The sequence below is a fragment of the Procambarus clarkii genome, unplaced genomic scaffold (genome assembly GCF_040958095.1).
Source record: "Procambarus clarkii isolate CNS0578487 unplaced genomic scaffold, FALCON_Pclarkii_2.0 HiC_scaffold_97, whole genome shotgun sequence".
Lineage (NCBI taxonomy): Eukaryota > Metazoa > Arthropoda > Malacostraca > Decapoda > Cambaridae > Procambarus > Procambarus clarkii.
This window is the reverse complement of record NW_027189130.1, coordinates 1,977,326-2,001,701: the sequence shown is the minus strand read 5'-3', so window position 1 is coordinate 2,001,701 and position 24,376 is coordinate 1,977,326. Positions and strand designations below refer to the sequence as shown.

General features: G+C 41.5%; 1 protein-coding gene across 1 annotated transcript; it reads right to left on the bottom strand.

Moving 5' to 3' along the window:
• Positions 1-3,309: 3,309 nt before the first annotated feature.
• Positions 3,310-3,846, bottom strand: LOC138360134 (uncharacterized). The gene has a single exon (XM_069320075.1). It carries the CDS (start codon positions 3,844-3,846, stop codon positions 3,310-3,312), a length of 537 nt encoding a protein of 178 aa, XP_069176176.1.
• Positions 3,847-24,376: the final 20,530 nt, after the last annotated feature.

Here is a 24,376-nt window from a genome sequence, read left to right as displayed (position 1 = left end):
GTCCCTAACATATATGGCTACTCCTCCTCCTCGTCTAATATATCTATCTGTGTGAAATAGTTTAAATCCATTTATTTGATATTCAGCTAATAGTTCTCTATTTTCTACATTCATCCACGTTTCGGTAAGTGCAATAATATCTATTTTTTCTGTGCAGACAAGAGCATTTAATTCGTTAATTTTATTTCTTAGACTTCTACTGTTAGTGTAATATACCCTAAGTGAATTGTTATTTTGAGGCCCTTCTCTTTCCCTGATCATTTTGCCAATTTCAGTTTTTGATCATTTCTGCAGTTCAGTTTTGGTCGCCATATTATAGAATGGATATAAATTCACTTGAACGTGTCCAGCGTAGGATGACTAAGTTAATTCCCCAAATTAGAAATCTTTCATATGAAGAAAGATTAACAAAGCTTAAGTTGCATTCACTGGAAAGGCGAAGAGTTAGGGGTGACATGATAAAGGTTTACAAGTGGATGAATGGACATAACCGGGGGGATATTAATAGGGTATTAAAAGTATCAACACAGGACAGAACACGAAACAATGGGTATAAATTGGATAAGTTTAGATTTAGGAAAGACTTGGGTAAATACTGGTTCAGTAACAGGGTTGTTGATTTGTGGAACCAATTGCCGCGTAACATTGTGGAGGTGGGGTCCCTCGATTGTTTCAAGCACGGGTTGGACAAGTATATGAGTGGGATTGGGTGGTTATAGAATAGGAGCTGCCTCGTATGGGCCAATAGGCCTTCTGCAGTTACCTTTGTTCTTATGTTCTTATGTTCTTATGTCATTAGTATTCGATCTATTCAATTTGTATGGTATACTACGTTCCTGTGCTTTGTTTAGAATATTCTTAAATAAGTTATATATTGAATCCACATCGAAATCCCCATTTACGTCACCTATCGCTGGGTTCATGTCTCGCTCCAAGACCGGCCCCCACCCCATACCCAAGACTTTCCAATCAATTTGACCCAAAAAATTTCTTAGGCTATTAAAATCAGCTTTTCGAAAATCTGGCACTTTAACAGAATTTTCTCCTACAGGTCTATTCCATTCTATGCTAAATCTGATTTCTTTGTGATCACTGTTCCCTAGCTCACTCCCTATTTCGATGTCATTAATTTGTGTTTCCCTGTTAGTTAACACTAAATCTAAAATATTAGTTTCCCGTGTTGGTTCCTTAATGTGTTGCGTAAGAAAGCAATCGTCAATTAATTCTAGAAAATCTTTTGCTTCACTATTCCCTGTTTTGTTCAACCAGTTTATTCCACTAAAATTAAAGTCACCCATGACGTAAATACTGTTAGATCTAGATGCCCTAGATATTTCATCCCATAGATGCTTTGCTTCCATTCTGTCTAAATTTGGTGGCCTATATATAACTCCTATTATAATATTATTTGCTTTTTCGTATAATTCTATCCAAATAGTTTCTGTGTGTGGCTCAGTTTTGATTCCCTCTTTGAGACTACATTTCAAATTGTCCCTAACATATATGGCTACTCCTCCTCCTCGTCTAATATATCTATCTGTGTGAAATAGTTTAAATCCATTTATTTGATATTCAGCTAATAGTTCTCTATTTTCTACATTCATCCACGTTTCGGTAAGTGCAATAATATCTATTTTTTCTGTGCAGACAAGAGCATTTAATTCGTTAATTTTATTTCTTAGACTTCTACTGTTAGTGTAATATACCCTAAGTGAATTGTTATTTTGAGGCCCTTCTCTTTCCCTGATCATTTTGCCAATTTCAGTTTTTGATCATTTCTGCAGTTCAGTTTTGGTCGCCATATTATAAAATGGATATAAATTCACTTGAACGTGTCCAGCGTAGGATGACTAAGTTAATTCCCCAAATTAGAAATCTTTCATATGAAGAAAGATTAACAAAGCTTAAGTTGCATTCACTGGAAAGGCGAAGAGTTAGGGGTGACATGATAGAGGTTTACAAGTGGATGAATGGACATAACCGGGGGGATATTAATAGGGTATTAAAAGTATCAACACAGGACAGAACACGAAACAATGGGTATAAATTGGATAAGTTTAGATTTAGGAAAGACTTGGGTAAATACTGGTTCAGTAACAGGGTTGTTGATTTGTGGAACCAATTGCCGCGTAACATTGTGGAGGTGGGGTCCCTCGATTGTTTCAAGCACGGGTTGGACAAGTATATGAGTGGGATTGGGTGGTTATAGAATAGGAGCTGCCTCGTATGGGCCAACAGGCCTTCTGCAGTTGCCTTTGTTCTTATGTTCTTATGTTCTTAATTCCTTTCTCCCACAAACACATACTTTTATTATCTCCTTCCTCCAAATCAATTCCCATACTTCTATCTACTAACAGTTTAAACCCAAACAAACACCTCTAACCACTTCTTCCAATGAGTTCGCAACAGCAACAACCCCAGCTCTCAATAGATGCACCCCAACACGAGCATACACTTCATTTCTTCCATAGAAGTGTTCCCAGTTGTCTATGAAAGATATTGCATTTGATTTGTAATATCTTTCCAGCCGGCAATTGACACCAAGTGCCCTTGACATCCATTCATTTCCCACTCCCTTTCTTGGAAGAATGCCACATATGATCGGGATTCCTCCCTTGCTCCTAACTAATTCAATGGCTGTCCTGAATCTCTGTATTAGTTCCTCACTCCTAACTCGTCCAACATCATTACCCCCTGCACTAATACAAATAATGGGTTTGTTTCCATTTCCCGTCATAATATCATTCATGTTTCCAACAATATCACCAATTCCAGCTCCCGGATAGCAAACCCTTAATCTGTTCCCCCTATCTCTGGCACAAAACGTTCTGTCTAAATACCTCACCTGGGAATCTCCCACAACCAAAATTCGCTTCGATTCTCCCTTTTCCTTTCGAGCCGTTTGAGGGACCTGCGCTTCAATGCTCCTCGTTACTTTGTCTTTGCCACCACGTTGAACAACAGGTTCAACACAGCGCTCGTCTTCTAATACGTCAAATGCGTTAAAAGTCCTTAGGTGTAGGCTATTAGTTGTCGGTTTTGCCAAGGTCTTCTTAAGACCCCTGTCTTTCACAACTTGCCAAGACGAGGACTTCTTAATACTGGTCCCATCAGTCCTTCTTAATGAGGTCCCGTCAACACTGGCCTCCTCCTTCGTTTCCTCCCGAAGTCTCAGCCGTCGTACCTCCTCCCACAGGGAATCCATCTCTGCTCTCAGAGCTCCAACCAGACTCACCAAATCCTTCACTAATCCTTCCATTATTGCAATAATAATGTTATTAGAATCGGAGCTCCAGCTAACACAACCTCTCACTGTGACTGCACCTGACTGACCCATTCGTAGACGTCTTTGTTCTTGGCCGTAAGAAGAGGTCGTTCATTCAGCCAATCGTGATTCATATAATTGGTTTGAATATTGGGAAATACTTTTTCAACAAATTCTTCTTTTGACTTCACTAAATTGAAGAAGTGATGAGGCAATGAAATTCGTCCTGAGGTCAGATCAACCGGCACGTTTCCGTTCCCAAATTCCAGAAATTGATGTGAGAATATCTTAGCTGATGCATCGTTTTGCAGCTCGACACGCATATTTGTAGTTAATTTTAACGTCTTTACGTGGCGCCACAAAGAAGAGTATTTTAGGCTAGCATTTATTTCGTTTGCTGGTATCGATGTAGGAACTTCAGGTAAGGTTTGCCTGAAATCTCCTGCAAGCAATTTCCCAAATGGTCTGATGTTTCCACGCAAATCTTGCACTGATCGATCAAGAGCCTCGAGCGGTTTTTTGTGGGTAATTGGGCATTCATCCCAAACAATAAGTTTACATTTCTGCAATACTTTTCCCATGCCGGATGCTTTCGAAATGTTGCACGTGGGAGTTTCAATGATTTGCATGTTCAATGGCAATTTCTAAGCTAAAGTGGCAGTTACATTTCCACCTGGTAACAATGTCGCAGCTATTCCGGACGACTCAAGAGCTAAGGTTATGCCATTTTGGGATCTAAATGCTGCCAGAATCAATCTAATTAGGAAGGATTTACAGTTTCTCCTGGCGCATCTAAGAAGATTTCTCCAAATCCGTTATTGACAATTTGAATTATATGATTGTAAATGCCTTTTCGTTCGAGCATTAGCTTAGGAATATTTGATTGGACATACGACAATAGATCACTAGTGTTTTAATTTTGTTCACGACGCAATTCTACATCCAACGAAGCAGCAGCAGATCGATTCGGTGATGGCATTGCCAATTGATTTAGAAATTTGTTCGCGATTTCTAAGCACAAATCTTCAATCATTATCAAAACGTTTCGTTGTAGATTTCTGCTGTGAAATCCATGGTCATATTTGAATTTTCCTTCGTATTCTAGGGATAATATCTTCAGCCATGTGCAATTTATATTTCTACCATAACTCTGAATTTATTGGAGAACGACCGACACTGGGATGTATGCATTAATGACGCGCCCAACACGTCACATTCAAATCAAATTCGTGCATTGTTTGCAATCATATTGACCTCCGGCTCTCCTTCATCTCCAACAGAGTTATGGTAGAAGTATAAATCGCACATGGCTGAAGATATTACCTGAGCTGACCCTCGCCCCACCGTCCTCCACACCCAGCCGCGGCCTTCACACCAAGTTGCGGACTCTACATCCAGTTGATGCCTCCACACCTAGTTGCTGGCTCCACACCCAGCTGCTGGTTCCACACCCAGTTGCTTGCTCCACACCCATTTTCTGGCTCTACACCCAGTTGCTGGCTCCACACCCAGTTGATGCCTCCACACCCAGATGCTGGCTCCACACCCAGTTGCTGGCTCCACACCCAGCTGCTGGCTCCACACCCAGCTGATGCCTCCACACCCAGTTGATGCCTCCACACCCAGTTGATGCCTCCACACCCAGTTGCTGGGTCCACACCCAGTTGCTGGCTCCACACCCAGTTGATGCCTCCACACCCAGTTGCTGGTAGTGTCTTGGCCATGACCAAATGTGTTTGCCCCCCTCTACAGAACAATTCACAGTTTAACTCTCCCAACCGAGTTGAAATGGAAGGGGTCCCAGCGGTCGGGCAGGACTTCACAAGCCTTGAGGTGCCAACAGCTACTCCTAATAGAGGTTTTTGCCGAGTATGCAACAAAAACACCGCCATAAACTCCAACGGTGGTGTCATCCGCTTTCACACCGTCAACGAGGTAAGATGCAGTGGTTCCCACCAGCTTCCAAAGGGAAGCAATGGCCAGCTGCCATTGACAGTTAGAGAAGAGATTCCCATTAACCTAATCTCTTCTGAAAACCTCACCCAAGCGATCATAGCGACGTCTGCTAGAACATTACCACACATCCCAAAAGCAGCATGCCCAAATGCAGCAGCCAAACTCTGTAATCTTCTGAAAAGGGTCAATGATGCTCCGGAAAATATTCAAGCGTGGCATAATGTCCTTTTGTTTGGCAATGTATGCCTCACCGTCCCTCCAAGGAGGGACAAATCACTTGCATCCTCGGTCCTGAGGGCGATAATTGAATACCCAAGGAGAGATAACCTAGTTCACCTGCCTCTTCGAGCAAAACACACTCACCGCAGAAATGGCAACAACAACATAACGGAAACGTACAAAATAAGAGCACAAATCACCAAGAAAATTGAAGAGGGAAATACCGCAAGTGCTATTAGAGTCCTCACCAGTGACGAGAAAATTGCTCCTCGAAACTCAGCCACGGCATGGGCCCTGCAAAGCAAGCACCCACCCAGAGCCCCTCAAGGCGACAACATCGTTCCACCACCAGCCAACATCACTTCGGACCCATTAACTGTTGGTGAATCTGAGGTCTACAAAGCAGCCCTTACTTTTTCCCCTGTGTCAGCAGGCGACTTTACAGGGTTAAAACCTCAACACATCAAGCAAATGTTAAATCCTGCGGTTGGTGATGCTGCACAAGATCTTCTTATGGAACTCACAAGGTTCGTCAACATGTGCCTGGCTGGTGAGATACCTGAGGTCATCAGGCCTCTCTTTTTTGGTGCCTCCCTTTGTGCTCTCAAAAAGAAGGACGAAGGAATCAGGCCAATCGCTGTTGGCAACACTCTCCGACGCCTGATTGCCAAGGCCGCTACGACGGTTGTCAGCCAGCAAGCGGCTGAATTGCTGAAACCAATCCAGCTAGGATTTGGAATCCCCCAAGGCTGTGAAGCGGCTGCCCATGCAGCACGAGCATACATCACCAACATTTCTGATGAAAAGGCCCTGCTCAAACTAGACTTTAAGAATGCCTTCAACATGGTCAGAAGAGATGCAGTACTTTGTGTTGTACATCGTCATTTCCGGCCCCTCTACCCGTTCATACTATCGTGCTACAGTGGTGAGTCAAAACTGCTCTTTGGTGAATATGAAATCAGATCATGTGAAGGTGTTCAGCAAGGTGATCCTCTTGCTCCCCTTCTTTTCTGCTTAGTCTTAAAAGAAATCACCGAAAGCTTGTCCAGCGAGTTCAACACCTGGTTTTTGGATGATAGCACTATAGCTGGCACCGTGGACCACCTCTTGGCAGATATCAGGAAAACAAGGGAGCAAGAAGTAAGTCTGGGTGTCTTCCTGAACCCTTCCAAGTGTGAAGTAGTCTCCTCCAACCCAGACATCGTAGCTAGAATAAGGTCTGCCTTGCCTGGAGCCCATGTCATTAGGGCCGAGAACAACACCGTCCTTGGAGCCCCCCTCGGGTCTAACGCCATTGAGGAGATCCTTGACAAGAAAATCGCAGACCTTAGGAGGATGGAGGACAGAATACGTGACATCGATGCCCACGATGCTTTATAACTCTTCACCAAATGCCTATCCCTTCCGAGGCTAACCTACTTTCTGAGGTGCGCCCCATCTTACGACAAACGAAAGCTTGAAGAGTATGACCTCTTACTGAAGACCATGCTGGAAAAAGTTGTTAACCTCTCCCTCAACGAATGCCAGTGGAAACAAGCCACTCTTCCTGTCAGGCTCGGTGGCTTGGGTGTCCGCACCGCTACCCAAATTGCTGTCCCAGCCTTCCTGTCTTCCTCCTCAGCATCAGATGACCTGGTTAAGGAAATTCTACGTGACCACCTGAGTGATGTAGCGGGGCTACAGGACCCCCACTACACAGAATGCGACACGAAATTGGGTACAATGGCAGACCCAGCACTCAGACCAGCCATGCCGAAAACCAAGAAACAATCCAGTTGGGACAGCCACATTGCACAGCTTTCCTGGAGGCAGCAACAACCCCTAGTGATCGTGTACGCCTCACAGCTGTGCAGGCTCCCCATGAAGGGGACTTTCTTTTGGCAGGCCCTATGTCTGCGACAGGCACACGTCTTGATCCGCAGGAGCTCCGTATTGCAGTCGTTCTCCGCCTTGGTGCCCCTATCCACACTGTTCATAGGTGTATTTGCGGCAAGGCAGATGCTGATGAATATGGATTGCATGGCCTGCACTGTGGAAAATCTGGTGGTTGGCACACTAGACACGACGAAGTCAATGACATCATTAAAAGAAGCCTTGCTTCTGCTCAGTGTCCAGCGGAGAGAGAGCCCCGCAACCTACTGAACCGTGACTCTGTTAGCTTTGCCGGCCGACCAGACGGAATCACACTGCGCCCATGGAAGGGTGGCAAACAGTTGGCATAGGACTATACTTGCGTATCCACCCTGGCAACTACATACATCAACCTCTCTGCCGGCCAAGCAGGAGCCGCAGCGACACACAGAGAAAAACAAGTCAGTCAAGTACAGGCAATTAGATAATAAGTACAACTTCGTTCCAATAGGGTTTGAGACCCTAGGCCCATGGGGAGAGAGTGCAAGAAGGTTTCTTAAGGATCTTGGTTCCAAGCTCATTGACACTACAAGAGACCCTAGAGCGGCAAGTTTTCTGTTTCAGCGGCTCAGTGTCGCGATCCAGAGGGGGAATGCTCGCTGCATCCTCGGTTCCTGCTCGGCGTTGGAGGAGTTCGAGGAAATCTACAGCCTCTAGGAAGCGAACTTTTTCTTGTGTCCTCTTAATGTACATTTTTTGTATAAAATCAGATATGTGACTGTATAACCTTGCATAATAAAGTGTACACCATAAAAAAGGGGGGGTGGTAGAGAAGCGAACACTCATACATATTCAGAGTTAAATGGCAAGTTATTCTCTGAATGCTCTGTGTTCCCTTCTCTGAGGCTGTGGGTTCCTATAATTGCACCAGAGGTGATACCCCCCTATATATATATATATATATATATATATATATATATATATATATATATATATATATATATATATATATATATATATATATATATATGTATATATATATATATATATATATATATATATATATATATATATATATATATATATATATATATATATATATGACAATGTCAGACCACGGAGGAAAAAATTGTCATTGACATTGTCACATTCTTAATCACGTGTTTATTTTCGTGATATACACACACACACATATATATATATATATATATATATATATATATATATATATATATATATATATATATATATATATATATATATATATATGTCGTACCTAGTAGCCAGAACGCACTTCTCGGCCTACTATGCAAGGCCCGATTTGCTTAATAAGCCAAGTTTTCATGAATTAATTATTTTTCAACTACCTAACCTACCTAACTTAACCTAACCTAACTTTTTCGGCTACCTAACCTATAAAGATAGGTTAGGTTAGGTTAGGTAGGGTTGGATAGGCTCGGTCATATATCTACGTTAATTTTAACTGCAATAAAAAAAAATTGACCTCATACGTAATGAAATGGGTAGCTTTATCATTTCATAAGAAAAAAATTTGAGAAAATATATTAATTCAGGAAAACTTGGCTTATTAGGCAAATCGGAACTTGCATAGTAGGCCGAGAAGTGCGTTCTGGCTGCTAGGTACGACATTATATATATATATATATATATATATATATATATATATATATATATATATATATATATATATATATATATATATATATATATATATATATTATATATATATATATATATATATTATTAAATATGACCGAAAAAGTAAGATTAATAATTCTAACACGAATTTTCTCAATCTTTCGTACATTACGCTTCACTGTTGGAGGTAAATCAAAAATCACTTCTCCAAAATTCATTTTTATTTCTAGTCTGACGCGACACGGGCGCGTTTCGTAAAACTTATTACATTTTCAAAGACTTCACAAATACACAACTGATTAGAACTTGCGTTTCTCTGATTTTATATCTACATTTGAGTGAGGTGGGAAGGGTGATGTGGCATTAACACAAGACAGAACAATAGGGGATATTAATAGGGTATTAAAAGTATCAACACAAGACAGAACAGAAACAATGGGTATTGAATAGAAGTGTTTGTAGAAAGCCTATTGGTCCATATTTCTTGATGCTTCTATATTGGAGCGGAGTCTTGAGGTGGGTAGAATATAGTTGTGCAATAATTGGCTGTTGATTGCTGGTGTTGACTTCTTGATGTGTAGTGCCTCGCAAACGTCAAGCCGCCTGCTATCGCTGTATCTATCGATGATTTCTGTGTTGTTTACTAGGATTTCTCTGGCGATGGTTTGGTTATGGGAAGAGATTATATGTTCCTTAATGGAGCCCTGTTGCTTATGCATCGTTAAACGCCTAGAAAGAGATGTTGTTGTCTTGCCTATATAGTGGGTTTTTTGGAGCTTACAGTCCCCAAGTGGGCATTTGAAGGCATAGACGACGTTAGTCTCTTTTAAAGCGTTCTGTTTTGTGTCTGGAGAGTTTCTCATGAGTAGGCTGGCCGTTTTTCTGGTTTTATAGTAAATCGTCAGTTGTATCCTCTGATTTTTGTCTGTAGGGATAACGTTTCTATTAACAATATCTTTCAGGACCCTTTCCTCCGTTTTATGAGCTGTGGAAAAGAAGTTCCTGTAAAATAGTCTAATAGGGGGTATAGGTGTTGTGTTAGTTGTCTCTTCGGAGGTTGCATGGCTTTTCACTTTCCTTCTTATGATGTCTTCGATGAAACCATTGGAGAAGCCATTATTGACTAGGACCTGCCTTACCCTACAGAGTTCTTCGTCGACTTGCTTCCATTCTGAGCTGTGGCTGAGAGCACGGTCGACATATGCGTTAACAACACTCCTCTTGTACCTGTCAGGGCAGTCGCTGTTGGCATTTAGGCACATTCCTATGTTTGTTTCCTTAGTGTAGACTGCAGTGTGGAAACCTCCGCCCTTTTCCATGACTGTTACATCTAGAAAAGGCAGCTTCCCATCCTTTTCCGTCTCGTAAGTGAAACGCAGCACGGAACTCTGCTCAAATGCCTCCTTCAGCTCCTGCAGATGTCTGACATCAGGTACCTGTGTAAAAATGTCGTCAACATACCTGCAGTATATGGCCGGTTTCAAGTTCATGTCGACTAAGACTTTTTGCTCGATGGTACCCATGTAGAAGTTTGCAAACAGGACACCTAGGGGAGAACCCATGGCGACCCCATCTACTTGCTTATACATGTGCCCATCCGGGCTCATGAAGGGTGCCTCTTTAGTACAAGCTTGGAGTAGTTTCCTCAAAATACTTTCTGGCATGTCAAGAGGAGTACAAGCTGGATCACGATACACTCTGTCGGCTATCATTCCGATTGTCTCGTCCACAGGTACGTTGGTAAACAGCGATTCTACGTCCAACGAGGCTCTTATCCCTGTGGCCCGTGCGCCCCGCAGTAAGTCCACAAATTCCTTTGGAGACTTCAGGCTGAAGGCGCAAGGAACATAAGGAGTCAGCAGGCCGTTGAGTCGCTTCGCCAGTCTGTACGTGGGTGTGGGTATCTGGCTAATGATTGGCCGAAGTGGGTTTCCAGGCTTGTGCGTCTTGACATTTCCATACGCATATCCAGGTTTATATTCCCCAATGATCTTTGGCAGGTGGAGTCCGGATTTCTTGGCGTTCACAGTTTCGATCAGTTTGTTGACCTTTGCTTTTAATTCGGCTGTAGTGTCCTTCGTTACCCTTTGGAACTTAGTTTGGTCAGAGAGTATGATGTTCATTTTCGCCAGATATTCGTCTTTTTTAAGAATGACATATATTGGCGACTTGTCACCTCTCCTGACAACTATCTCCTTGTTCTCACGAAGGCTTTTAGCTGCCGCTTTAAGCTCGGGGGACAGTATGGTGCTTCTGTAGTTGCCTCGATTCTTTCCTCCTTCTGCAATAAGTTCTGCTTGTAAGAAGCAGAACTTCGATTCTTTCCTCCTTCTGCTTATTGCAGAAGGAGGAAAGAATCGAGGCAACTACAGAAGCACCATACTGTCCCCCGAGCTTAAAGCGGCAGCTAAAAGCCTTCGTGAGAACAAGGAGATAGTTGTCAGGAGAGGTGACAAGTCGCCAATATATGTCATTCTTAAAAAAGACGAATATCTGGCGAAAATGAACATCATACTCTCTGACCAAACTAAGTTCCAAAGGGTAACGAAGGACACTACAGCCGAATTAAAAGCAAAGGTCAACAAACTGATCGAAACTGTGAACGCCAAGAAATCCGGACTCTACCTGCCAAAGATCATTGGGGAATATAAACCTGGATATGCGTATGGAAATGTCAAGACGCACAAGCCTGGAAACCCACTTCGGCCAATCATTAGCCAGATACCCACACCCACGTACAGACTGGCGAAGCGACTCAACGGCCTGCTGACTCCTTATGTTCCTTGCGCCTTCAGCCTGAAGTCTCCAAAGGAATTTGTGGACTTACTGCGGGGCGCACGGGCCACAGGGATAAGAGCCTCGTTGGACGTAGAATCGCTGTTTACCAACGTACCTGTGGACGAGACAATCGGAATGATAGCCGACAGAGTGTATCGTGATCCAGCCTGTACTCCTCTTGACATGCCAGAAAGTATTCTGAGGAAACTACTCCAAGCTTGTACTAAAGAGGCACCCTTCATGAGCCCGGATGGGCACATGTATAAGCAAGTAGATGGGGTCGCCATGGGTTCTCCCCTAGGTGTCCTGTTTGCAAACTTCTACATGGGTACCATCGAGCAAAAAGTCTTAGTCGACATGAACTTGAAACCGGCCATATACTGCAGGTATGTTGACGACATTTTTACACAGGTACCTTATGTCAGACATCTGCAGGAGCTGAAGGAGGCATTTGAGCAGAGTTCCGTGCATGCGTTTCACTTACGAGACGGAAAAGGATGGGAAGCTGCCTTTTCTAGATGTAACAGTCATGGAAAAGGGCGGAGGTTTCCACACTGCAGTCTACACTAAGGAAACAAACATAGGAATGTGCCTAAATGCCAACAGCGACTGCCCTGACAGGTACAAGAGGAGTGTTGTTAACGCATATGTCGACCGTGCTCTCAGCCACAGCTCAGAATGGAAGCAAGTCGACGAAGAACTCTGTAGGGTAAGGCAGGTCCTAGTCAATAACGGCTTCTCCAATGGTTTCATCGAAGACATCATAAGAAGGAAAGTGAAAAGCCATGCAACCTCCGAAGAGACAACTAACACAACACCTATACCCCCTATTAGACTATTTTACAGGAACTTCTTTTCCACAGCTCATAAAACGGAGGAAAGGGTCCTGAAAGATATTGTTAATAGAAACGTTATCCCTACAGACAAAAATCAGAGGATACAACTGACGATTTACTATAAAACCAGAAAAACGGCCAGCCTACTCATGAGAAACTCTCCAGACACAAAACAGAACGCTTTAAAAGAGACTAACGTCGTCTATGCCTTCAAATGCCCACTTTGGGACTGTAAGCTCCAAAAAACCCACTATATAGGCAAGACAACAACATCTCTTTCTAGGCGTTTAACGATGCATAAGCAACAGGGCTCCATTAAGGAACATATAATCTCTTCCCATAACCAAACCATCGCCAGAGAAATCCTGGTAAACAACACAGAAATCATCGATAGATACAGCGATAGCAGGCGGCTTGACGTTTGCGAGGCACTACACATCAAGAAGTCAACACCAGCAATCAACAGCCAATTATTGCACAACTATATTCTACCCACCTCAAGACTCCGCTCCAATATAGAAGCATCAAGAAATATGGACCAATAGGCTTTCTACAAACACTTCTATTCAATACCCATTGTTTCTGTTCTGTCTTGTGTTGATACTTTTAATACCCTATTAATATTCCCTATTGTTCTGTCTTGTGTTAATGCCACATCACCCTTCCCACCTCACTCAAATGTAGATATAAAATCAGAGAAACGCAAGTTCTAATCAGTTGTGTATTTGTGAAGTCTTTGAAAATGTAATAAGTTTTACGAAACGCGCCCGTGTCGCGTCAGACTAGAAATAAAAATGAATTTTGGAGAAGTGATTTTTGATTTACCTCCAACAGTGAAGCGTAATGTACGAAAGATTGAGAAAATTCGTGTTAGAATTATTAATCTTACTTTTTCGGTCATATTTAATAATATATGTCTACAGGAAAGACTGCTACCAAAATATACTAATATATATATATATATATATATATATATATATATATATATATATATATATATATATATATATATATATATATATATATATATATTAGTATATTTTGGTAGCAGTCTTTCCTGTAGACATATATTATTAAATATGACCGAAAAAGTAAGATTAATAACTCTAACACGAATTTTCTCAATCTTTCGTACATTACGCTTCACTGTTGGAGGTAAATAAAAAATCAATTCTCCAAATTTCATTTTTATTTCTAGTCTGACGCGACACGGGCGCGTTTCGTAAAACTTATTACATTTTCAAAGACTTTAGTTCACAAATACACAACTGAATAGAACTTACGTATCTCCGATTTTATATCTACATTTGAGTGAGTTGGAAGGGGTGATGTGGCATTAACACAAGACAGAACAAAATGTGGTATTAATAGGGTATTAATTTCATCAACACAAGACAGAACAAGAGTATTAATTGGGTATTAATTTCATCAACACAAGACAGAACACGAAACAATGGATATTGAATAGAAGTGTTTGTAGAAAGCCTATTGGTCCATATTTCTTGATGCTTCTATATTGGAGCGGAGTCTTGAGGTGGGTAGAATATAGTTGTGCAATAATTGGCTGTTGATTGCTGGTGTTGACTTCTTGATGTGTTGAGCCTCGCAAACGTCAAGCCGCCTGCTATCGCTGTATCTATCGATGAATTCTGTGTTGTTTACTTGGATTTCTCTGGCGATGGTTTGGTTGTGGGAAGAGATTATATGTTCCTTAATGGAACCCTGTTGCTTATGCATCGTTAAACGCCTAGAAAGAGATGTTGTTGTCTTGCCTATATACTGGGTTTTTTGGAGCTTACAGTCCCCAAGTGGGCATTTGAAGGCATAGACGACGTTAGTCTCTTTTAAAGCGTTCTGTTTTGTGTCTGGAGAGTTTCTCATGAGTAGGCTGGCCGTTTTTCTGGTTTTATAGTAAATCGTCAGTTGTATCCTCTGATTTTTGTCTGTAGGGATAACGTTTCTATTAACAATATCTTTCAGGACCCTTTCCTCCGTTTTATGAGCTGTGGAAAAGAAGTTCCTGTAAAATAATCTAATAGGGGGTATAGGTGTTGTGTTAGTTGTCTCTTCAGAGGTTGCATGGCTTTTCACTTTCCTTCTTATGATGTCTTCGACGAAACCATTGGAGAAGCCGTTATTGACTAGGACCTGCCTTACCCTACAGAGTTCTTCGTCGACTTGCTTCCATTCTGAGCTGTGGCTGAGAGCACGGTCGACATATGCGTTAACAACACTCCTCTTGTACCTGTCTGGGCAGTCGCTGTTGGCATTTAGGCACATTCCTATGTTTGTTTCCTTAGTGTCCTTTCTACACTAAGGAAACAAACATAGGAATGTGCCTAAATGCCAACAGCGACTGCCCAGACAGGTACAAGAGGAGTGTTGTTAACGCATATGTCGACCGTGCTCTCAGCCACAGCTCAGAATGGAAGCAAGTCGACGAAGAACTCTGTAGGGTAAGGCAGGTCCTAGTCAATAACGGATTCTCCAATGGTTTCGTCGAAGACATCATAAGAAGGAAAGTGAAAAGCCATGCAACCTCTGAAGAGACAACTAACACAACACCTATACCCCCTATTAGACTATTTTACAGGAACTTCTTTTCCACAGCTCATAAAACGGAGGAAAGGGTCCTGAAAGATATTGTTAATAGAAACGTTATCCCTACAGACAAAAATCAGAGGATACAACTGACGATTTACTATAAAACCAGAAAAACGGCCAGCCTACTCATGAGAAACTCTCCAGACACAAAACAGAACGCTTTAAAAGAGACTAACGTCGTCTATGCCTTCAAATGCCCACTTGGGGACTGTAAGCTCCAAAAAACCCAGTATGTAGGCAAAACAACAACATCTCTTTCTAGGCGTTTAACGATGCATAAGCAACAGGGCTCCATTAAGGAACATATAATCTCTTCCCACAACCAAACCATCGCCAGAGAAATCCTAGTAAACAACACAGAAATCATGGATAGATACAGCGATAGCAGGCGGCTTGACGTTTGCGAGGCTCTACACATCAAGAAGTCAACACCAGCAATCAACAGCCAATTATTGCACAACTATATTCTACCCACCTCAAGACTCCGCTCCAATATAGAAGCATCAAGAAATATGGACCAATAGGCTTTCTACAAACACTTCTATTCAATATCCATTGTTTCGTGTTCTGTCTTGTGTTGATGAAATTAATACCCTATTAATACTCTTGTTCTGTCTTGTGTTGATGAAATTAATACCCTATTAATACCACATTTTGTTCTGTCTTGTGTTAATGCCACATCACCCCTTCCACCTCACTCAAATGTAGATATAAAATCGGAGATTACGTAAGTTCTATTCAGTTGTGTATTTGTGAACTAAAGTCTTTGAAAATGTAATAAGTTTTACGAAACGCGCCCGTGTCGCGTCAGACTAGAAATAAAAATGAATTTTGGAGAATTGATTTTTGATTTACCTCCAACAGTGAAGCGTAATGTACGAAAGATTGAGAAAATTCGTGTTAGAATTATTAATCTTACTTTTTCGGTCATATTTAATAATATATATATATATATATATATATATATATATATATATATATATATATATATATATATATATATATATATATATATATATTAGTATATTTTGGTAGCAGTCTTTCCTGTAGACATATATTATTAAATATGACCGATAAAGTAAGATTAATAATTCTAACACGAATTTTCTCAATCTTTCGTACATTTCTTTTCACTGTTGGTGGTAATTCAAAAATCAATTCTCCAAAATTCATTTTTATTTCTAGTCTGACGCGACACTTAAGCGCGTTTCGTAAAACTTATTACATTTTCAAAGACTTTAGTATACACAACTGAATAGAACTTACACATCTCCGATTTGTTTATATCTACATTTGAGTGAGGTGGATAGGGTGAGGTGGTATTAATAGGGTATTAATTTCATCAACACAAGACAGAACACGAAACAATGGGTATTGAATGGAAGTGATTGTAGAAAGCCTATTGGTCCATATTTCTTGATGCTCCTATATTGGAGCGGAGTCTTGAGGTGGGTAGAATATAGTTGTGCATTAATTGGCTGTTGATAGCTGGTGCTGACTTTTTAATGTGCAGTGCCTCGCAAACGTCAAGCCGTCTGCTATCGCTGTATCAATCGATGATTTCTGTGTTGTTTACTAGGATTCCTCTGGCGATGGTTTGGTTGTGGGAAGAGATTATATGTTCCTTAATAGAGCCCTGTTGCTTATGCATCGTTAAACGCCTAGAAAGAGATGTTGTTGTCTTGCCTATATACTGGGTTTTTTGGAGCTTACAATCCCCAAGAGGGCATTTGAAGGCATAGACGACGTTGGTCTTTTTTAAAGCGTTCTGCTTTATGTCTGGAGAGTTTCTCATGAGTAGGCTGGCCGTTTTTCTGGTTTTATAGTAAATCGTCAGTTGTATCCTCAGATTTTTGTCTGTAGGAATAACGTTTCTATTAACAATATCTTTCAGGACCCTTTCCTCCGTTTTATGAGCTGTGGAAAAGAAGTTCCTGTAAAATAGTCTAATAGGGGGTATAGGTGTTGTGTTAGTTGTCTCTTCAGAGGTTGCATGGCGTTTCACTTTCCTTCTTATGATGTCTTCGACGAAACCATTGGAGAAGCCGTTGTTGACTAGGACCTGCCTTACCCTACAGAGTTCTTCGTCGACTTGCTTCCATTCTGAGCTGTGGCTGAGAGCACGGTCGACATATGCGTTAACAACACTCCTCTTGTACCTGTCTGGGCAGTCGCTGTTGGCATTTAGGCACATTCCTATGTTCGTTTCCTTAGTGTAGACTGCAGTGTGGAAACCTCCGCTCTTTTCCATGACTGGTACATCTAGAAAGGGCAGCTTCCCATCCTTTTCCATCTCGTAAGTGAAACGCAGCACGGAACTCTGCTCAAACGCCTCCTTTAGCTCCTGCAGATGTCTGACATCAGGTACCTGTGTAAAAATGTCGTCAACACACCTGAAGTATATGGCCGGTTTCAAGTTCATGTCGACTAAGACTTTTTGCTCGATGGTACCCATGTAGAAGTTTGCAAACAGGACACCTAGGGGAGAACCCATGGCGACCCCATCTACTTGCTTATACATGTGCCCATCCAGGCTCAAGAAGGGTGCCTCTTTAGTAAAAGCTTGGAGTAGTTTCCTTAGAATATTCTCTGGTATGTCAAGAGGAGTACAAGTTGGATCACGATACACTCTGTCGGCTATCATCCCGATTGTCTCGTCCACAGGTACGTTTGTGAACAGTGATTCTACGTCCAACGAGGCTCTTATCCCTGTGGCCCGTGTGCCCCGCAGTAAGTCAACAAATTCTTTTGGAGACTTCAGGCTGAAGGCGTAAGGGACATAAGGAGTCAGCAGGCCGTTGAGTCGCTTCGCCAGTCTGTACGTGGGTGTGGGTATCTGGCTAATGATTGGCCGAAGTGGGTTTCCAGGCTTGTGTGTCTTGACATTCCCATACGCATATCCAGGTTTATATTCCCCAATAATCTTTGGCAGGTGGAGTCCGGATTTCTTGGCGTTCACAGTTTCAGTCAGTTTGTTGACCTTTGCTTTCAATTCGGCTGTAGTGTCCTTCGTTACTCTTTGGAATTTAGTTTGGTCAGAGAGTATGAGGTTCATTTTCGCCAGATATTCGTCTTTTTTAAGAATGACATATATTGGCGACTTGTCACCTCTCCTGACAACTATCTCCTTGTTCTCACGAAGGCTTTTAGCTGCCGCTTTGAGCTCGGGGGACAGTATGGTGCTTCTGTAATTGCCTCGATTCTTTCCTCCTTCCGCAATAAGTTCTGCTTGTAAGGTATCTTTGGTAGTGACCTTCTTTTGTGTCTCGAGGTCGAATATGTCGTCCAACAGAATTTCCAACTCCACTTTCCGGGCCATCTCACTCGGTCTGGACATAACGTGACAGTTTATGCCCAGATTTAGGAGAGTGACTTGGTCCTCAGTGAGGTTAATTCCTGCAAGGTTCAGGAAGCCATCTCTTGGTCGTGGAATTGCCATAGGTCCTCCATATAACGTTGTTAGTTTCTTGATAATCCTTGTTACAGTGCTGAGGTGATGTCGGTCTGTGAGGATGTCGAGGTGTTGTTCTATGCGGGTACGGATACTTTCGTCGATGTTGCTATTTCTCCACTCGTTTGTAGCATGAAGTAGTTGCGTTTTGTTGTCTTTGATTTCATTCTCTGCCTTGTATATCTGATCACGAATCAGATCCTGGCGATATTTTATCGTGAAGGCTTGATTCCTTGCTGCTGGGTCGTGCGTTTTAATATTAGTATATTTTGGTAGCAGTCTTTCCTGTAGACATATATTATTAAATATGACATGTAACAAACTAGGCTGGTTGTAAGAATTATCCAGAGTGGTTTATCGACAAAAGAGAATGGGAAGCTGAGCCCGCGTGGTGACCCGGGACCTGACCCCAGGGGAATTCGCGGTGAAAATAATCGACGCCTTGTTCATAGCTGCGTATAATGAATCATCCTATAGTATTCAGTAAGTTAGAGAAATTAGCCTTTATTCATTTTGTATTAAAATTGTATTGTATAATATTACTGGGTACAATATCAAGAGTATTCTAATTATTGAGTTAAGTCACCATCAGTGACATCACGAATCAGATCTAAGTTGTAAGGCGGAGTGACCTGGCGGTCATAGGTCATCAGAGTTGACGATGTCTACTATTTTCTCAAAGTTCAAATAACCATTTTGGTGATCGGGAACAGCTCTGCCGTTAGATGCTTGTGTAATTTAATTTCAGTAAAATAATTCAACCAGTCTGGATCAATTCAGTACAAACAGAGGTTAATTGTTATAACTTAAACCTGGCTAAGTAACTGGGTAAGCGATGCGGAACAATACAATGCTCTAGTCTGGGGTAGATCAGACGAGGAGAGATCAGTGTGGAGTCCAGATCAACTGGGGGAGGTCAACCATCTTACCTCTCCCCCAAGACCAGCCCAACATCTTTAGCTGGTAAAACATAGAGGTATAGTTGCTATTGTTATTTATAGGGATAGTCAACTCATTGCCATTCAGGTCAAGTAGGGAGTGTTAAAGTGACAGGGAGTGAACATATTTAGATTTTGTTTTAGTTTCTTTTAATAAATTAATTAGTTAATATTTTGCATTTTTATTATTTCCATGTATTTGTTATATGTACAGTATGTGAACTTGTCCTGGTCACGTGGTCCACACGAGGCAGAGTTGGATTGGGCGCCGATTCTAACATCGAGTCGGAATTCATCATTCCCGTGTAATTAATTCCACACTTAAGAACTCTCAAGGTCATCGGTTATAGTGGGGATCAAGCCCCAAGGTTGATTAATTAGCATGATCGATCCAGACCTCGATCATTGCTCTGTGTTACTGGTCTGGTGGTGGCGGCGGAGGCGACTCTAGGGTTTTGCTCAAAGCCTAGGTCACGTCATACGGGCTGTAGAATCCTAAGTCGGTCAATCATCTTAGGACCACGTGGCGTGGAGTTGGCTTTGGTAAAAGTTTTGGAGTCCCTTGTAGAGATTAAAAAAGTAAGAATACGGGTAGAGGGGGAGTAGAAGGAAAGATAATTAGAGAACACCCCTCCCTGTGTTACAGACCGAAAAAGTAAGATTAATAATTCTAACACGAATTTTCTCAATCTTTCATACATTTATTTTCACTGTTGGTGGTAATTCAAAAATCAATTCTCCAAAATTCATTTTTATTTCTAGTCTGACGCGACACTTGAGCGGGTTTCGTAAAACTTATTACATTTTCAAAGACTTTAGTATACACAACTGAATAGAACTTACACATCTCCGATTTGTTTATATCTACATTTGAGTGAGGTGGATGGGGTGAGGTGGTATTAATAGGGTATTAATTTCATCAACACAAGATAGAACACGAAACAATGGGTATTGAATGGAAGTGATTGTAGAAAGCCTATTGGTCCATATTTCTTGATGCTTCTATATTGGAGCGGAGTCTTGAGGTGGGTAGAATATAGTTGTGCATTAATTGGCTGTTGATAGCTGGTGCTGACTTTTTAATGTGCAATGCCTCGCAAACGTCAAGCCGTCTGCTATCGCTGTATCTATCGATGATTTCTGTGTTGTTTACTAGGATTTCTCTGGCGATGGTTTGGTTGTGGGAAGAGATTATATGTTCCTTAATAGAGCCCTGTTGCTTATGCATCGTTAAACGCCTAGAAAGAGATGTTGTTGTCTTGCCTATATACTGGTTTTTTTGAGCTTACAATCCCCAAGAGGGCATTTGAAGGCATAGACGACGTTGGTCTCTTTTAAAGCGTTCTGCTTTGTGTCTGGAGAGTTTCTCATGAGTAGGCTGGCCGTTTTTCTGGTTTTATAGTAAATCGTCAGTTGTATCCTCTGATTTTTGTCTGTAGGGATAACGTTTCAATTAACAATATCTTTCAGGACCCTTTCCTCCGTTTTATGAGCTGTGGAAAAGAAGTTCCTGTAAAATAGTCTAATAGGGGGTATAGGTGTTGTGTTAGTTGTCTCTTCAGAGGTTGCATGGCGTTTCACTTTCCTTCTTATGATGTCTTCGACGAAACCATTGGAGAAACCGTTGTTGACTAGGACCTGCCTTACCCTACAGAGTTCATCGTCGACTTGCTTCCAACAACACCTCGACATCCTCACAGACCGACATCACCTCAGCACTGAAACAAGGATTATCAAGAAACTAACAACGTTATATGGAGGACCTATTGCAATTCCACGACCAAGAGATGGCTTCCTGAACCTTGCAGGAATTAACCTCACTGAGGACCAAGTCACTCTCCTAAATCTGGGCATAAACTATCACGTTATGTCCAGACCGAGTGAGATGGCCCGGAAAGTGGAGTTGGAAATTCTGTTGGACGACATATTCGACCTCGAGACACAAAAGAAGGTCACTACCAAAGATACCTTACAAGCAGAACTTATTGCGGAAGGAGGAAAGAATCGAGGCAATTACAGAAGCACCATACTGTCCCCCGAGTTCAAAGCGGCAGCTAAAAGCCTTCGTGAGAACAAGGAGATAGTTGTCAGGAGAGGTGACAAGTCGCCAATATATGTCATTCTTAAAAAAGACGAATATCTGGCGAAAATGAACCTCATACTCTCTGACCAAACTAAATTCCAAAGGGTAACGAAGGACACTACAGCCGAATTGAAAGCAAAGGTCAACAAACTGATTGAAACTGTGAACGCCAAGAAATCCGGACTCCACCTGCCAAAGATTATTGGGGAATATAAACCTGGATATGCGTATGGGAATGTCAAGACACACAAGCCTGGAAACCCACTTCGGCCAATCATTAGCCAGATACCCACACCCACGTACAGACTGGCGAAGCGACTCAACGGCCTGCTGACTCCTTATGTCCCTTACGCCTTCAGCCTGAAGTCTCCAAAAGAATTTGTTGACTTACTGCGGGGCACACGGGCCACAGGGATAAGAGCCTCGTTGGACGTAGAATCACTGTTCACCAACGTACCTGTGGACGAGACAATCGGGATGATAGCCGACAGAGTGTATCGTGATCCAGCCTGTACTCCTCTTGACATACCAGAGAATATTCTAAGGAAACTACTCCAAGCTTGTACTAAAGAGGCACCCTTCTTGAGCCCGGATGGGCACATGTATAAGCAAGTAGATGGGGTCGCCATGGGTTCTCCCCTAGGTGTCCTGTTTGCAAACTTCTACATGGGTACCATCGAGCAAAAAGTCTTAGTTGACATGAACTTGAAACCGGCCATATACTGCAGGTATGTTGACGACATTTTTACACAGATACCTGATGTCAGACATCTGCAGGAGCTAAGGGAGGCGTTTGAGCAGAGTTCCGTGCTGCGTTTCACTTACGAGATGGAAAAGGATGGGAAGCTGCCCTTTCTAGATGTAACAGTCATGGAAAAGAGCGGAGGTTTCCACACTGCAGTCTACACTAAGGAAACGAACATAGGAATGTGCCTAAATGCCAACAGCGACTGCCCAGACAGGTACAAGAGGAGTGTTGTTAACGAATATGTCGACCGTGCTCTCAGCCACAGCTCAGAATGGAAGCAAGTCGACGAAGAACTCTGTAGGGTAAGGCAGGTCCTAGTCAACAACGGCTTCTCCAATGGTTTCGAAGACGTCATAAGAAGGAAAGAGAAACGCCATGCAACCTCTGAAGAGACAACTAACACAACACCTATACCCCCTATTAGATTATTTTACAGGAACTTCTTTTCCACAGCTCATGAAACGGAGGAAAGGGTCCTGAAAGATATTGTTAATAGAAACGTTATCCCTACAGACAAAAATCAGATGATACAACTGACGATTTACTATAAAACCAGAGAAACGGCCAGCCAACTCACGAGAAACTCTCCAGACACAAAGCAGAACGCTCTAAAAGAGACCAACGTCGTCTATGCCTTCAAATGCCCTCTTGGGGATTGTAAGCTCCAAAAAACCCAGTATATAGGCAAGACAACAACATCTCTTTCTAGGCGTTTAACGATGCACAAGCAACAGGGCTCTATTAAGGAACATATAATCTCTTCCCACAACCATCGCCAGAGAAATCCTAGTAAACAACACAGAAATCATCGATAGATACAGCGATAGCAGACAGCTTGACGTTTGCGAGGCACTGCACATTAAAAAGTCAGCACCAGCTATCAACAGCCAATTAATGCACAACTATATTCTACCCACCTCAAGACTCCGCTCCAATATAGAAGCATCAAGAAATATGGACCAATAGGCTTTCTACAATCACTTCCATTCAATACCCATTGTTTCGTGTTGTGTCTTGTGTTGATGAAATTAATACCCTATTAATACCACCTCACCCCCATCCACCTCACTCAAATGTAGATATAAACAAATCGGAGATGTGCAAGTTCTATTCAGTTGTGTATACTAAAGTCTTGGAAAATGTAATAAGTTTTACGAAACGCGCTCAAGTGTCGCGTCAGACTAGAAATAAAAATGAATTTTGGAGAATTGATTTTTGAATTACAACCAACAGTGAAAAGAAATGTACGAAAGATTGAGAAAATTCGTGTTAGAAATATTAATCTTACTTTTTCGGTCATATTTAATAATATATATATATATATATATATATATATATATATATATATATATATATATATATATATATATATATATATGTATATATATATATATATATATATATATATATATATATATATATATATATATATATATATATGTCGTACCTAGTAGCCAGAACGCACTTCTCAGCCTACTATGCAAGGCCAAATTTGCCTAATAATCCAAGTTTTCATGAATTATTTGTTTTTCGACTACCTAACCTACCTAACCTAACCTAACCTAACTTTTTCGGCTACCTAACCAAACCTAACCTATAAAGATAGGTTAGGTTAGGTTAGGAAGGGTTGGTTAGGTTCAGTCATATAACTACGTTAATTTTAACTCCAATAAAAAAAATTGACCTCATACATAATGAAATGGGTAGCTTTATCATTTCATCAGAAAAAAATTAGAGAAAATATATTAATTCAGGAAAACTTGGCTTATTAGGCAAATCGGGCCTTGCATTGTAGGCTGAGAAGTGAGTTCTGGCTACTAGGTACGACATATATATATATATATATATATATATATATATATATATATATATATATATATATATATATATATATATATATATGTCGTACCTAGTAGCCAGAACGCACTTCTCAGCCTACTATGCAAGGCCCGATTTGCCTAATAAGCCAAGTTTTCCTGAATTAACAT

Bases quoted from the DNA above. Each gene is read 5' to 3' on its own strand.
- LOC138360134 (XM_069320075.1), bottom strand. From the start codon at position 3,846: ATGGGAAAAGTATTGCAGAAATGTAAACTTATTGTTTGGGATGAATGC.